The sequence below is a fragment of the Apteryx rowi genome, unplaced genomic scaffold (genome assembly GCF_003343035.1).
Source record: "Apteryx rowi isolate R43461 unplaced genomic scaffold, aptRow1 scaffold_65, whole genome shotgun sequence".
Lineage (NCBI taxonomy): Eukaryota > Metazoa > Chordata > Aves > Apterygiformes > Apterygidae > Apteryx > Apteryx rowi.
This window is the reverse complement of record NW_020450927.1, coordinates 763497-779816: the sequence shown is the minus strand read 5'-3', so window position 1 is coordinate 779816 and position 16320 is coordinate 763497. Positions and strand designations below refer to the sequence as shown.

Genomic DNA, 16320 nt, shown 5'->3' with positions numbered 1-16320 from the left:
GGATGCCCTCTCCGAAGTCGTTAGTACTCGCAGCGGGGGGAGAAAATCGTCAAAGACCCCGTTTCCCGGCGATCCCCGGCGTGCCGCTCCGCGCCGGAGGAGCGCCGGGGCGATGTGAGTCCGCCCGCGCCTTCCCGGCCCCAGCGCCACTCCTTTGAGCCGGGGCCCGGGGAGGGGGCCGCTGCCTCCATCTCCGAACCCTTCTCCGAGCCTTTCGTTTTAAAGCCGGTTTAGCAATTAAGCGCCATGCCGAGCGCCGGCCGAGGGAGCGCGGCTCGGTGGCACGGATGGGGCGGCCGTCGTTTCGGGTGCCCGGAGCGGCGCTGGGGATGGGGCGATGCGGACGGGACCCCAAATCCGCCCCGAGGATTTCCCATCCTGCCGGCATGGGAAAGTATGGACCCACAGTGGCAGCTCTATCCTGCTTGTGTCCAGGGCCAAAAGCCCCACAAGGACCCGGCGCTCCCCGGCTTTGCTCCCCCGGTGCCCCCGCTAACGAACAGCGTCACGTAACGAGGGTGGAGGCGATGGGAGTGGGATGTTGCCCCTCTTACGGACTTGTCYGGGGGATGTTGGGCTCAGCGATATCTCGTAGCAGGTCGGCAAAAGCCCATTGCCCCCGTGGCTTGGATGCCACCCTGCTCCCGTGTCCTGGGCCCACCACTTTGCGAGAAGCAAAGGGTCAGGTGACTTTGTCCGTCAGGGCTGGTGGTAAACGTGGGTAATCACGCGGGGGTAAGCGTTTGCTCCCTTCCTTTCCGTTTTTCCACCGGTTCCTGGGGAGTGGGACTGCAGCTTCATGCCCCTGTCTGAATGTCCCCTTCTCTTCTCTAACGTCTTCTTGATCTACCTGCTCCTGTGTGGAAAGGGAAAAGGGAGAAGGAAGGAAGCCAGTTACAGGCAAATTAGGAAACCTGTGGATGGTAAAGAACAGGAGGGAAGGCAGGGGCAGGAAGGCAAAACCCGTTCCCGCAGCCCGCCAGACCCCTCACAGCTCTGCACCTACCGAGCTGTTGCCTCAGTACTGCCAGGCTGCAAGGTGCTGAGGACCTGCTCCGTTCCTCCGGCGACGTGGGGCCGCTTCTGGGGCCCAGCTCCGTCCTGCTGCGCCCACGGGAGCCTTCTCCGCATTCACAGTTAAAGCACTTGCGRAGCGTGTCGCCGCTCGGCTAATTTTAGCCCCTCGGCGTCCTCCAGACGCGTTCTTCGGCGGGCGCCCGTGGGCGCCTGCGGAGGGTCTGGCTCGACGTGCTTGAGCGGGCTAATCAAACAGTCGCCGATCTGCTGCCTGTAACCAACTCATCTGGTGTCCCACGGCGAGCAAACCGTGCTAGCGGTGGTGCTGCGTTGCCGCTCAGTACGGTGCGCGACACCTCTGCTCGGAAGGAGAGAGAGTAACAGCCCTTTAATCAGGAGTCATTTTTCCTGCTTAATTCAAATGGAGCTTCGTCATCGCTTGGATAAATAGGACCCAGGGACCCTGGGGTTTTTTGCTACGAGGCTCTTGTATTATCATTTTTGCTATGTTCATACTTCTCTGCCCTTTCTCCTGCAGTAGTGCTCATATCTGGCCAGAATATATGTTGTCTTGGGTCTCTTCTTATATACGTAAGTGTCCAGCTGTTCATCACAAATTATATGTAGCATTTCCAACGTGCACTGCTGTTYGGAGCAGAGAAACCTGGCAGAGCCTCTCTTTCTCCCCCCGCCACCCCAAGGTGATGCGGAGCCCTGGATCATGCAGGTGCCACTGAAAATCCTGCTGCCCTTCTCTGAACTCTCAATAAATCTTAGATGCTCAGCAGTATCTGGGCTTTTTCATCAGCTGCGCTTTGAGAGTTACTCACTCAAGCTGTTTGAAACTAGGGTCATTTTGTGTTTCTTCCTTGAACTTGTCGGATTTTGTTTCAGAAAATGGTAGTAGCTGAAATTCATACTTAGTGCGGTCTTCCCTGCCTGCAGCTTTCACTATTTATAGGGACTCTTGAAAGCATGTCCACACTGGGAATCGCGGTGCTGGGGCCAGTTTCACGTTTAATGAGAATTTTTTACTGCTCTGCGATCCATGCCTGCTCTGCGCAGCAGCTCCTGTGGAGGGTCGTATAGTGTTTAAGGTCTCTTCTGCCCCATCCAGCTTCCCCTAGYGAGTCTCAGACAGCTTCAGCTGAACGACTGAGCAGCTGGTTATTTCCACCCGGAGGAGATTTCGTTTGCGCCGTGGTCGCTGGTCAGGAAGCCTGTGCCATTGGATCGGTGCGTGGGAAGCAGGTCGCTTTCTGCCACCATTTGGGGACGAGCTGTGTAAAGACCTTAATGTTCCCCATCACGATCTCTGCAAAGACATTTCTACGAGGACTTCTGCCTCGCTTTGGCACAGCACGACTTACTTGTCAGAGCTCTCACGCCTTTTTAACTCGTCTTACTGAACCTGGTATTTATGTCTTTTGGAGCAGAGGTGGCCTTCTGCGACGCCGGAAGGCACGCCGTCTTTCGTCATGTTCCTCAGCTCATTTGCAGCTCTAACCTGGCAAAATTGCCTGTAGGCTCTTAAAAAAAGAGATATCTTGAAATCAGCTGCTCTGTCCACCCCATCCCAAGGCAAAATCGATCGTGTCTGAACCATTTCTGAGAGGTGTTTGTCTAGTGCGTTCCTAAACCCTCCAATATTGGAGCTGTGCACTGTAATGATTAGTAACACAGGTCTTYGAAACTCTCCAGGTGGTGAGTCAGTCCGCAGGGGAAGTCACATCGGCACAGCCCTTAGCAAAAAGGAGGTCAATAAGGCAGAATTTGGGGGCTTTGCCTTTGGGGTGGCTTGCCAAATCCCTCAACGTGCTGGGAAGTGATGTTTCGCTGTCTAGGTAAGACCTCTTCTGTTTCGATGGAGTGGTGGCTTTATCTGAAAAGTCATTTCAACCCTTTGGACTGAGCTACGTTTCTGACTGGTTCGTTTTTATTTACAGTGATTATGAGTTGACTCAGTATCTATTCGCTCAGCAGCATCTCGTTTTGGTCGTAAAGGCAAGCTCATCTTTGAACTTTATTTGCGATGGCAGTGAGCTTTTATGTGTTGTGTGTATTTTGGGTACCATGCTGAGATCCACATCACTGTGATACATCTTTTACTTAACGCATCCAGCCCCTAAATCATCATCAGTTTTTCAAAAACAGTCTTTTTGATCATGGTTAGCACATACATTTGATTATCTACTTTTGTGTGCTGCTCTTCAACTGTTTTAAACAAATCTGGCTTGTGCTGTTTGTTTTTTCACAGTCTGTCTTTATACTTTGATATGCATTTTTAATTAGGGAAAGAACGGAAAAGCAGCTGAAATTTCTCAGGTAGGAAGCCGTTTTCAGCAGTGCAGCCTGGTCCTTGCTAATCAAATCTAATTCCCGTGGTTCCTTCATGGTATGACTCTACCAAAAGCAAATCAGCTAATTCTGCCTTTAGTTAATAATCCATCTGTTACCTGTCCACATTTGTACTTCTTCGTCTCGCCCCGCAGGCTCATAATGCGATTGCCCGTGGCTTTTTCATTCCCAAGTGGTGTTCTTGCCTGGGTGCACTTTTAAGACACCCCGGGGTAGGGGTTTAAGATGGTCTGCGTTTCAGGGGTCTTTGTCATTGTGCCTCTTTCAGTGCAAGCGYGCTGCACCGTTGCGAGTCTTCAGTCGGATCCTTCTGTTTGCCGTTGTTGCGCAGTGGGAGCAGTCTCGCGGGAAAGGGGAAGGGGGGACTTGGTGGTGGTCTCCAGTAGGCTGAGCTGCAGAGCCAGCTCTAATTTCTTCTTGCAGGGGATGAGAGGAGGACAGGGTGTACAACTAAATTTGTTTTTTCTGGGTCTGGGGGAGCAGTGCCTCTGCTGAGCCCGTCAAGGGTGGGATTTGGGCCGTGGAGGTCGGCAGMGGGGCCTGGAGACGGGACCAAGGGCACCCAAGAGCGGTGGGTGGGTACCAGCAGGGGCTGAGAAGTACGTGGGAAAGCGACCCTTTTCTCCATCCCAGAGGCTTGTGGCCTTTTTTTCTTGCCCTCACAGGTCTCCCTGAGCATCTGGGCCGCTCTTGAGTAACCAGTTCCAGGATCTGGATTGGTGTAACAGCCCCTACCTGAACTGGTGTAACAGCCCATGCCCCTGCCCGTCTCAGCTGCCTCCCTTTCCCACTGTGCCGCTTCTCTCCTCTTCTGTTCCTCCATCCACTTCTTCTCTGGGTCCCTTCCCCTGGCCGTGCACACACCCACCATCGCATGCGCCCTTAGACACCCTCACCCCTGCAGAGGAGCAAGAGGAACCCGGGACGTGTGAATCCAGCTGAAGTTACAAGGACAGCACTTTCCCTGCTTTAGTTCTTCCCCCCCCCCCCGCCTTTCTCTTCTCCCCCCCCACCTTTTCTTTCTGTCTTTTTTTTATCTGCCTCTTTCCATCCCCTGCTGTGTGCCTCGGCTTTGCGAGATTGAAGGACGGCCAGATAAAAAGCTTCTTTTTCTTTCAGATCCTTTCACCAAACCACCCATCCGCCTCCTCCTCCCCGCCCCATTCTCCTTGCAGATTTACAGGCAACCCAGGGAGAAAGTGTTGGCATTAGCATTTTTAATAAAGAGCTGGTTGGGAAGGATGGCAGGGGGGTGGGGAGACGGGAAGTGAAAAGGCGCAGACAGCTGAAGCTCAAGTGAAGATGCTGCAAGGCAGAGCAAAGGCAGAGGAGGAGCACAAATGGGGCCGGTGGCTGGTTCCCGTGGAGCAGCTGGGACAGGGGCACCGCGGGGCGAGATCAGCCTGCAGCTCCGGACACTGATGGTGCCTGCTCCTTGCTGATGTCCCGTCTTCTCTCTTTCCTGCATAAGTTCTCCCCAAATCAGACCACGTTACTCTTTGGTCTTTGTCCTCTTGTGGGGAGAGGACCGTTGGGCGGAGAGGAGAGCCATGTGCGCTGGAGGGACGCTTCTTGCCTGCTTGTTCTGCGCCCAAAATCCACTGATGCCAAAGAAGGGGCTGTGGATAGTGCATTGACCTCGCATTGGTCCAGCTGGTAGCCCTCCCTGTTGTCCACTTTTGAGAAGTTAAAACTGACTCCGTGCTTGTCTCCTTCACGCCATTCATTTTAAGTATACACTTGAGGGTGGTACCTTGCTCATGCCAGTGGTGGTTCAACTGGACGTGGCTCAGCTCGGCGGTTCTTGGGCCACTGSCTGGGTGGGAGCCCCAGAGAGCTCAAAGAAACAGATGACTTCTTTAGTGAACTATTTACAGAGCTTAATAGCAGGCTGCCTTCTTCTCCAGTGGCGTTTTAGCCACACTCGCATGCAGTGACTTCTTAATGCYGTCTCCAAACCCTCCTCTCCTGCAGACCCTCTGCTCTTCCTGCCAGATCCCTTGGAAGCTGTGACGGCTTGCGGTTATCTCACCATGCCATGGACTCCATGCTGTGATTCCTTGTCCCTTCTGGCTTTTTGATCAGAAAAAGAACTTTGCAGGAAGTCAGGAGTGGAAAGGAGTGTGGTTCTTGATGCTGGGGGTTAGTTTGGCCTGTGCCCCTTTAGGCCAGAATTTGAGTGTTGCCAGGATCCCAGAGAGGTAGATCAGAGCATCATAAACAGCACCGAGTCCAGAGGGCCTAGCGGTTATTTTGGAAATTTCCACTCAAGCTCAGAACTGGAGCAAAGCACAGATGACGGTCCAGCTGGAAAAAGCAAAGAGGCCTGAAGATTATCCTGGGGAGGCACTGGTTGCAGAAACTCGCTCACTGAATTTGGTGAACTTGGTTGATTCTCTTCTGCTCTGCTGACTCCCCGTTTTGTAGTTTCAGATGCCTACCTGCATGCCAAGGCTCGCAAGGAGATGCGAGCTGTCATTTCTAGCCCATTTAATCCAATCCGATCAGATGCAGAGCTGCTTCTGATCAGTGTCTGTTTCTTTTGTGAGCTCTAAAGAGCATGCAACCAAAATACCCGCCAAGAGCAACAAAAACGGAACAGCGAGGTGCCTCTGGTGATCACAGAGCATGGGGAGGGAGACAGATGCAGAGGCACGTGCTTGCTTGGACAGGAGAAGAAAGAGGGGATGAAACAGAGTGGCAGACCCATAGTGGGCAAAGGGCAGTGGTCGCGGAGGTGAGATGTGCATGGGGAGAGGAAATCCCTCCCGGTCCTCTGAAGCAAAAGGCACAAGTAAGCAAGAAAAGGTGCCTTTTCTTCTGCCTGAGCAGAACAGTCAGTGTCGAGCTCTTGGAGAGCTTCAGAGATGAGGATGGGCAAATACCTCTCGTTGAGCTGGAAGTCTTCTACTGAGAACGTCCCGGGGCTTCCCTCCTGGGGCTGGTGCCAGGCACATTCCTTTTTTAATGCTCCACTTGAGTTTTAAGGTTAGCTTCTGCCTTCCCTTCCTGGGGGCATTTCCCAGACTTGTCTCAGTACCAAAGGGAGCGCGACACCCGCATCCCTCTCGGACTCAGCAGGGCCGGGTCAGGCTCCCCTCCAGAGCCCCTTCGAAATCCCATGCCGTGTAGTCACGCAGCTAAAGGCTGAGCAATGCCTAGTGCAGCTCTCGTTTTAATGGGCCTTTTAGATGCTGAGTAGGTGCAAAGTGGAACTGCCTGGGAAGATCATGCCGCAGTCCCCAGGGTCTCTTCCTAGAGCACTTAATGCTGGAAACCTGTTTCCAAGCTCAAAACCAGCATCGCACTAATTTTAGCACCGGTGGGAAATTGCAGCTCAGAGGGATGCAAGGCGACCTGGGCACTGATTTACGTCTTCCAGGCAGGCCAGAGCCCACCGGCTGCGTGGTGTGGACATGTCAGCATCCGCAGGCTGCCAAATCTGCCCGTTCGTGGCTGAGCAGTGAAGTCTGCCTTTCCACCGTGTCATTGCAGCGCCTTCCTCAGGGCTGACTTCTGGAAGAAAAGAGTGGCTCTTGTAACAGTTTTTCTACCTGAGTCGATGAGGAACAATACTTTGCCTCTGCTTTTGTTCCCTGCCTGGCGTGCTCCTGAGAAGCAAGAATAAAGCCCATCGGCAGGAGGACTGAAAGGTGGAGACGTGAAGTGTTCAAGGTACTGGTGAGATGCGAGGAGCGCACCGCTTTCCGTCTAAAGCTGACCTCTTTCAAGGCAATCCGATCTGGGGGCTGAATGTAATCCTCCACTTCTAGCCGACTGGACAAAAAGTAGCATTGTGTCCCAGCAAGGAAATTAGATGGGGCCCTGTAATCCTGCAATCAGGATTTTTTTGTCCTTGCTAAAATAACTTCAGGTTAGAAATTAAAGTGCTTGTGCAGGAGAGCTGTAATTGCCTCCCGAGAAAATCCCCGAGCTTGCGGGCGGCAGGGTACTTACCTTGCACCTTGCAGGGAAGTGTGCTCTCACCTTTTTCGCCCGGCAATGTGTTCTTAAAGGCAACAATATGATGGGACGGAAAATTTCTTTCTCTCCCCAGCTCTGAGCTTTCCACTTGCAAATGGGATTCGGAGCTTGAGGGTTCAGGATTGGAGGGGGCGAAGGGGTTTGCATTTGCATTTTGCTTTACAGTGTTCCCTGAATTCTCTCCAATTCCTCAGTATCTTTTTGAAAATGATAATCTGCGAAGCTGTGCTGCAGCTGGAGGCCTGCGGTTTGCAGAGCATCGTGTCCCTGGGTACCGATGCCCCTGTGAATTCAGCCCTCAGCTGCGTGGGGGCAGCTAGGTTGCATTTCTGGTTTGCAGATTATTTTCTGTGGGCAGAGCATGGTAACAGATACCCTCAGGTGTGCGTCGGCGTGCATCACGCTGAAGGTGCACGAGACTCTAAATTGCATTGATATGTAGCTCTGTGCTATGTAGGGCAGAGCRGGTGGAGAAGATGGGACCCATCAGCTCTTCAACCTCCTACTTTGCTCCAGACTYCCAGCTTATCTTTCAGACCAGTTTACAAAGTGATACGCCTTCATAAGCCAAAACTCCTGAAGCCGTTGGCACTTACGCTGTCAGACGTGGGAGAGAGGCCCTCACTCCTTTAGCATCCCYGCTGGTGGACATATGGACGTCACCACGCAGCCCTGAAAACTGACACCGTGCTCCACTTTCTGGCCACAAGGGAAAGGCACAGTCCCATCACCCGGTCATTACAGCTCTGCAGCTGCCGGGTACTGCAACTCATGAGGCAAAACGCAAAGTCTTTGAATATGTAAATAAACAAACATCTGTTTTGTACTGACCTCCAGGTGAAAATTCCCCATTTTTGAGGCAAAAGGAAATAAATGCTTTGGCTATTTTTGGATTAGCACCCTCCCCTCCAAAACCAGTGAGAGGTAAAGGAAATCAGCCGGGTGGTGAAGCAGCGTCCCAAAACCTGAAAGGCTTCCTTTAAAAGCGTTGCAAAGAAACGTTTCAGTTGCTTTTTGGTTTCCCTTTTGCGCTTTGATGGATGTGACGCAAATCCCTAAAACGGGAGCCGGGTGGGTGGTACCGGCRCGTACAGAAGCGTGCGCGGCTTACAGATCCCGGGCGCCAACGGTGGCAAGAGCGGTCTGGAGTATRTTGTGCCGCCGCTTGTATGTTACGTTTCAGGGAAACGCGTCTGCGCGCGTTGAGYGCAACGTGGGTCTCGCAGCTCTCCGCTCGCTCCGGCGCCGCCTGCCGGAGCTCAGGGCTCGGGGCCAAGCCTGGGAAGCGTTTTGGGCAACGAGCAGCAGCGCAAGTGCRATAGCAATATGATTGTTTTGGGTTTCTGCTTCCAGGCCCTGGCCGTACACCATATTCCAGCGCGGGTTCGACTTGGTGCTGGGAGAGCAGCCGTCAGATAAGATCTTTCGGTGAGTGTTGCTGCCGTTCGTCCCTCCTGGCGTCGCCCCTGCCGCCCCCTTCCCTGCCCTGCTCTCCCTAGCAGTAGCTTGATGCGTTTTGCTGGGGCTTCCCCTCCGCGCCGCGGGTTTTCACCTCGAATCCGCCCCCTTCCCGTTCCTCTAGCCGTGGGCTCGGTTYCCCCTCCGTTTGCAAACCGTGTCCTGGGGAGATTGCCCTTTCCAAAGGGCATGTTTCAGTCTCGATTTCCCAAGGGCCGGGCCTTGAGCACGCTGCTTAGGTTGGTTGCGATTTAGACGGAAATCCCCCAGAAGGCAGGCTCGGTGAGCACCAAGCCCACCTYGGCCCTGGGCCCGAGCGAGGCCAGCACAAGGGCGCCAGCCCTGTCTGAACGCCAGGGGCCACCCAGAAGGCCTCTCTTCTCTTTGCATCACGAGCGTTTCTGCTCCTCATCCACACGCAATGACGGCGCGGTGGCGAGAGGGAGGGCGCAGATCCTAAGCACACAGGAAGATGGGGCGTTTCGAGTGGGTGAAGGGTCCGGATAGAGGCAGCAAGCGCTCGGGCTTGGTTCCAGGGCTCTGCAAGCAGCACATCCTCCGGTTTCCCAGATGCGGGGGTTTCTAAGGACGCACCAGCTGATGGGCTGCCTTCGGACCGTGGAGCGGCCTCGGGGACATTGCGCGTCCCCCCTCTGCAGAGGTGCTGGAGATGTCTGCACGGGGGCTTGCTTCCAGCATGGTGGCAATGGGGAGATGCAAGACGCAGGGAAGGGGGCACACATCCCAGCATCCCACCATACGTGGRCCTCTGGGGTGGCATAATCTCTCTCCTTCCCTTTCCCATGCTGCTGGTGATGGCTGTGGTTTTTCATGTCTCCTCCCTGGGTTTTATGCTATGGAGGCTTTGGCCTCGGTCCTGCAGTCCTGCTGTCGCGTGCCCTTGAGCCTGGCCTTGTCCATGGGATGGAGCTGGCAAGCAGATGACGTGGTTGGCAGTGAAGATCCTTGAGGTTCCTCAGACAGCCAGAAAACATGGTCTAGAAAGAAAGGCTGAGCGAGGTGGGGGTCTCTGACTAGCTGAATGTTTGCAAAGGACTCCCATGGTTGGTAGGAGAAGCTTCCTTGGCTTAGAGAGATTTAAACAAGGAAGAGAGCTGTAGTGACCGGTCTGTATTGGTGCAGGTTAGAAACGCATCTCTCAGGTGTGGCTTAGGTTGACTCAGCAGGATTTTGGGACATACAGATGGTGCACAGTGATCTCTTGAAACCCTGCGGTGCCCTCTTTTCCACATCTGTAGCCTTCAAGGCACCTTTCTGCTCCCTCAGCCATGTGAGATGGTTTTCACCCCCGCATGATTCCCTYGGCAGCCTCCCTGTAAGCCAGCGGGTTGCAGCTGAAGGCAATGCGCCTTTGGGCAGCCCGGTCAGCGCAGGTCAGGGCTGCCTTCACGGGGTTTGGAAGCATCGCCCAGTCCGCTGGCTTTGGAGTGAGGAGAAATGTAGCCTCCGGGGAGGCTTTGGAGAAGCCCTGGCCCTGCAGCCAGCGCAGGGGGAGCGCGGCGGGCTGTTTCTCCCTGGCCGGGGGCTCTGGGAGGACCCAGGTGGCTGCGCATGGCCGTACTGTGCCACCTCCTGGAGAAACACGAGCACGGCCGAAGGGCTCCGAGCCACAGCCAGATTCACAGCTGCCGAGGCGTCTTTCACGGGGTGATGTATTCCCAGGGGCTGGTTCCTCCTCTCCCTCCTGGRTGAGAGCTAGTTTTAGGCTCTGAAGTAGGAAGGTATCTACTGGAAGGGAAAATGCCTTGGTTTTTTTRCTGATGCTTTTGCGGGTCATTCAAAAACCTTTGGAAGAGCTCTGTCCCTTCGTGCTGCTCCGGCTGTGCGGTTCAAAGAGGCGTCCGYGCACGGTATCCACGCCTCTCCCTGCCGTCGCTCCTGCCACAGCGAGGCGTCTGCCTCTGCCCTCTCTTCTCCTGCTAACTCTGCAGCACACATGGAAGGTCTGGACACCTTCAAAAGGAGGAATAAATACAGGAATTATCCCTCATTGTTCCTCCCTCCTCCTCCTCCTCCTCCTCCTCCTCCCCCCCATGCTCCCTGCCAGCATACGCTTGGCTGATGGATGGCAGCTTCCCATGCCTGTTGCGTGTGAGCAGGGTCGGATCCTCCCGCGTGCCTGGACCGCTGTCATGGCTGCTGGGCTCTTGATATGCGGGAGGCAGTGGAAATGTCCCGTCCATCCACCTRTCTCCCTGAGGCGGCTGCTGAACTCCTTTCTCCGTTAAAGACACAAGAGAAAAAATACCAAGAGATACCCACATATGAGGGTAAAATTCCTCAGCAAGGAGCCAGCTGCCTGCACCAGCCTATTCGGTTTGCGGGACGGCACTATTCAGGGTGGCCTTGAGACCACATACCCTCTGTTCTGATGTAAAACCAAAGTATTTGATAAGCCACGTAAGGAGGGGCGCAGGTGCAGTGTTTTGGGTGAGCTATGAAATATGTGGCGTGGGGAAGCTAGATGGCACCTAGGTGTGGTTAGCTGCCCTGCCTTGCTTGGTGTTCCCTTTCATCACAGGCCTCTTTGCTCTGCCCGGCAGGTTCACCTACACCCTGGGGGAAGGCATGTGGCTGCCGCTGAGCAAGAGCTTCGTCATCCCACCGGCCGAGCTGGCTATCAATCCCTCCGCCAAGTGCAAGACCGACATGACGGTGATGGAGGACGCAGTGGAGGTCAGGTAGGTGCAGTCTCGGGATAGAGTAGGGGTGCTCCACAGAGACCGTGCAAGATTCTCAGGGAGGGTTTGATGCTGGGGAACTCATAGCCTTGGCATGGCTCCGTGACGTGGCTGCTGTGCGACTGAGCCCTTTGGAGACCAGGGTGATCGTGTTTGGCATGCTCCACCAAGCGCTTCTCACAGCCCCGGGACAAACCCAAAATCTTTCATGCCTTACTCCAAGGTGCTCCAGCAACACAGCGAGAAAGCTGAAGAGGAGTAGTGTGGAATCCTTTCCTCACCCCAAACCTGACGATGGGTTTAATCCCGATGTACGAGCGTAGCCTGATATTGAGAGGTATTCCAGCAAATATGCCGGCGCTACCTCCCCAGGTGTGTGCCTGGGGCAAGAGGGCCAACCCAAAGCACATGGGAATTGGTAACAGTTGACTCAGCCTATAGCCCCGCATTTCATGGGCAGAGATCACTACATCGACCGACACCTGCCCCTCCGTGGGCTCTGCTCCCCCGTGCCTTCAAAAGCCGAGCCGTCAGAGATATCTCCCCTCATCTCGGTGGATACAGCGTCACTCTAAAAGCTTGACTAGTGTTCAGTTCTTAGCTTGCTGTCAGCTTGAGGAAAAGCAGGGCCATGGAGAGCGCACGTGACGGCTGCGGTTGTGGGTGCAGTGCCTCCCCTTGGCGAGTAGCTGGGTGGTGGCGTGCGCAGGTCTCGCTCCAGCTCCTCAGGCTGGCACCAGAAGGAGAAGGGCTGCCCATCTGGTGTCACTGGAGGTGCAAACCTGCGTGTGAATGCATGTGTGAATGTGTCGTGCTGGGTGGGCGTGCTCTCATTAGCACTTTCTAATTTCGGTTAAACGCAACCGTTCCCAGAGCCAAAGCACTGGGTGTGACTGTCTCCTCCTTGTCACAGGGAAGAGCTGATGACCTCCTCCTCGTTTGATAGCCTGGAGGTCCTCCTCGATTCCTTCGGCCCCGTTCGTGACTGCTCCAGGGACAACGGGGGCTGCAGCAAGAACTTCCGCTGCATCTCGGACCGCAAGCTGGACTCGACAGGCTGCGTGGTGCGTACCCCCAGCCAGGGACCCCCGGAGCGCTCACCTGCTTTCTTCCTGAAGGGTGTGGGAGCTGCCAGAGATTTCCAGAGCGTGAAGCCAAGGAGGATCAAGTCAGCCCAGCACTTAACATGGTGGGGAGTGGAAATCTTGTTTTAGGAGACAAATAGGGAGATGTTTGTTCCCTGTTTAATCCCGTCAGTGTCGTACAGGAGATGGGTTCAGCTCCTGCTTCCTGACAGACCACTGCCCTTGGAGGGGGAAGGACTCCTGGTGCTGGGGGAGATGCTGGCTGAGCTGGGATATAGACCCCAGAGAGGAAAGCAAATGCACAGGAAAAGGATAGAGAAAACAGGAGGGGAAAAGACAGAGGTGACAGCAGATGCAGGGGAAGGAGAGCGTGCACTGGGGGTCAGCCGTCCTGCCGTGGGATCTGGCTGAGGCACAGGGCATTGCTCTCCAGGGCTAAAGGATGGTGCTGGAAAGCTTTGGTGGTTGTGGGTCCCCTTCCTCTGTGGAGGTCGGTGTTCCTGAGGGCTGGAAGGGCAGCCTGGAAGGTGGGTGTTGTATGGCTTGGCCTGTGAACCTGCATCTCCATGTGAACCTGCCATGTCAGTGGCAAGGGGATGATGCAACCCTGCTTCCTTCCTCTTTTCCCATTGCCTTGGGCATAATGTTTTGAGGTTGTTTTTGCACCAGGAGGAGATGTTTTCTGCTTGGGTTGCTGCAGCATCTCCTGCATCCCTGCCCTTGCCGCACACACTCACGCTTCTGTCAAGGGGAGCGAAAACAGCCCATCTGCTTCAGCGGCTCTCCAGGAAGTCCCTCATCATTCACGCGCTTCCCTGTCAGCACCGCAGCTGTTTGGCTGCGTGGGGAAAGTGTTTGCCCCCAGACAGATGTGCTAGCGGGGCTGTGGGGAGCTGATGGGGCTCCCCCAGACGGCTGCTGCCAGCAGCAGTTTTCGTTCACCGTGTCGACAAAATGGATGTGAACGTGATTGTATCCCTGCTGCCGCGTGCTTCCGTAGGCCGTGGTTGTTGCTGGAGAATACCTGCACTGGGGTGCAAGGGCTTTGGGGACCACCCCGTGGTGTCTCCCTGCCTACGGGCGCATTGGCACTGCTATGTCGCATTGCATCTCGTGCACCTATGTCCACCCCGGTCCTTGCAGAAAGCAATGCGCTGTGCTGCAGAGCCCTGAAATCGGCACTGCATGGTGCAAATTGCTTCTCAGGGTTGGAAAATAGCCCCTTTGCCCAGATGTTAGGACACCTCTACCTGTGCGCCCAGATGTGCATGTGGCTGAGCAGCTGGGTGCCGAGGAGGACTCTGAGTCCGGGAGGTGAGCAGCGTTGGATGGGGAAGGAGAGAAGGGCTCAGGGCCGAGTGTGGTTGAGGCTGCTCTGCCTGCTACCAGCTTGTTGCATGCCAGGCAGGATTAAGGGGCAGTGGGCTCAAGGCTTGCTCCAGGGGTTCCCACCTGTGGGACCATGCTCCTAACGGCCGCAAAGCGGCTTCGGTGCGGGAGGAAAGCTTTCAGATGAGGCAGCCGTGTGCTGCTGTCCCCACGCTGGCCCGTTCCCCTCCATCTCGGCCGTGCCAGTGCACACGCCGCTGCCGTCCCTCCAGCGTCCCCCACGCTCCCGTGGTGCCAGGCCACACACGAGTGACTAACTGAGTCTCTGGATGCAAACTGACCCCATGCGATGTGCAGATGGGAGACGCAGATGGGTTTCTTATTGTAAGGGTAATGCCACCTTCCTGAAGCACAGCCACCTGAGGTCAGTGCAAATTCCTGACCATTTGCTAACCGTGAAGCGTACTTCACGTTTCGTCCCCACTGTGGCCCCCTTTCTCCAGAGCCTGGGCTCACCTCTTGCTCTCCGCTCCGCTAGTGCCCGACGGGACTGAGCCCCATGAAAGACGGCACAGGTTGTTACGACCGTCACGTCGGCGTGGACTGCTCGGACGGCTTCAATGGGGGCTGCGAGCAGCTGTGCCTCCAGCAGATGGTCCCGCTGCCCGACGACCCTCTGCTCTACAACATCCTCATGTTCTGCGGGTGAGCGTCTCCGGGGTCCGGCCGCTGCAGCATGCGCCAGGGACTCGGGAGGAGCACTGGGCGCTCCTTCCTCCCCGGACACACACCTGTGAGCAGGAGACCTCCCTCCGCAGCCCATTTGTATTCCTCGCTCGAGGAGGGCAAACAGGTGCAAGTTTATGAGCTTACGCGACCAACTGTGAAATGAGATCATTACTTATGCTCGGGATTTGCTGCACTGTAACCTCTTCCCAAGCAAAATTCAAAGCAGGCCAGCTCCAGCTCTGCCACGTGCTGGACCTATCTGGGGATAGCACGTGGTGATGAAGTGAGCGGGGCCGAGCAGCAGAGCTGCCTCCCGAGCGCTACCGCAGAGCCCGGGCTCCCGAACCAGTGACAGCCCAGCTGAGCAAGGGCGAGGAGGAGACAGGGTGCTGCTGCTGAGGAGTTGTACCCAAGCTCATAGGATGTGGTGGCTCTTGCAGCCAGCGTTAGGGAGGGTCTACTCCACTCCCGGGGTCCCCGGTGGGGTGGCTCCGAGTCCCTGGTCCTGGGGGCTGCGGCCTGATGGCAGGACTCTTGCTGCGTTCCCAGGTGCATCGAGGACTACAAGCTGGGCATAGACGGGCGGTCGTGCCAGCTCATCTCGGAGTCGTGCCCTGAGGGAGGAGACTGCGGGGAGACCCGGGAGCTGCCCATGAACCAGACTCTCTTTGGGGAGATCTTCTATGGCTACAATAACCACTCCAAGGAGGTGGCAGCGGGGCAGGTGCTCAAAGGGACATTCAGGTGAGCAGGGGTGTCGGGAGATGACCCCTGGCAGGATTAGCCCTCACCATCCTGTCTGGAGCCTCGAGAGATTGCCTGGTCCTTCGAGCTTGGCAGGACCTCAGGAGGCTGGTGGGCAATTCTGCTTCTGAAGCTTTCCGTGGAGAGCAGGTGCCTCTGTAAAGGGGATGTCCCAGGGCGGGCTTGGTGCTGCATTGGGTTTTTGGGGTGTGTTACTGGTCAGATCAGAAGATCCTGGGAGGGTTGCCTTTCCTCAAACCCTGCCTTCCTCTCTGCAATGAATTTCCAGGCAGAACAACTTTGCCCGGGGCTTGGAGCAGCAGCTGCCGGATGGGCTGGTGGTGGCCACGGTGCCACTGGAAAACCAGTGCCAAGAAGAGCTCTCGGACCCCACACCCGACCCCGAGTTCCTCACTGGTGAGTGAGCCCAGCGGCGTTTGGGGCCCTCTCACCCCGTCCCTGCCGCCAGCACGCCTGGCTTCAGCCTTCATCCCTCGCAGAAGATGCCTTCCCAAGCAGTCCGAAAAAGTCAGGCCGGGCTCCTGTCTGATTTATCTAATCTGGCTTTAGCCTCCCTCGCTCACCTGTAGCGACATCTGTAAGAGGAAGGCAATATATTTCCCACAAAATTGTTTTTGGCCACCTGCAAGTGGAGGGAGTCTGTAACGTTGCCTGGATGGGGCTGTCTTTTGCCAGATTGTCCATTTGCGGGAAAGAGGACGAGAGACTGAGTGAAGAAGAGCCATAAATTAATTGTGTCATAAAAGCTCAAGTATCCAGCAGATATTTATAAAAAGGCTTTTGTTTATTCAAGGCATTTTTTTTCCAAATGCCTTGCATTTGATTTCCAAATCAGAAACTCTTCGCCGGGGTAACAAAGCATTCAAAACCTGTCACAACCGAACCAAAATATC

The 16320-nt window shown here is 55.4% G+C and overlaps 1 protein-coding gene across 1 annotated transcript in view; it reads left to right on the top strand.

Annotated features, from left to right (window-relative positions):
- Window positions 1-16320, top strand: part of ASTN1 (astrotactin 1) — a 48777-nt gene that overhangs the window by 14360 nt on the left and 18097 nt on the right. The window contains exons 9-14 of the mRNA XM_026084647.1: window positions 8713-8787; window positions 11382-11519; window positions 12433-12583; window positions 14472-14638; window positions 15212-15406; window positions 15696-15823. Coding sequence (XP_025940432.1) covers window positions 8713-8787; window positions 11382-11519; window positions 12433-12583; window positions 14472-14638; window positions 15212-15406; window positions 15696-15823 — 854 coding nt within the window. The remainder of the gene's footprint in view (window positions 1-8712; window positions 8788-11381; window positions 11520-12432; window positions 12584-14471; window positions 14639-15211; window positions 15407-15695; window positions 15824-16320) is intronic.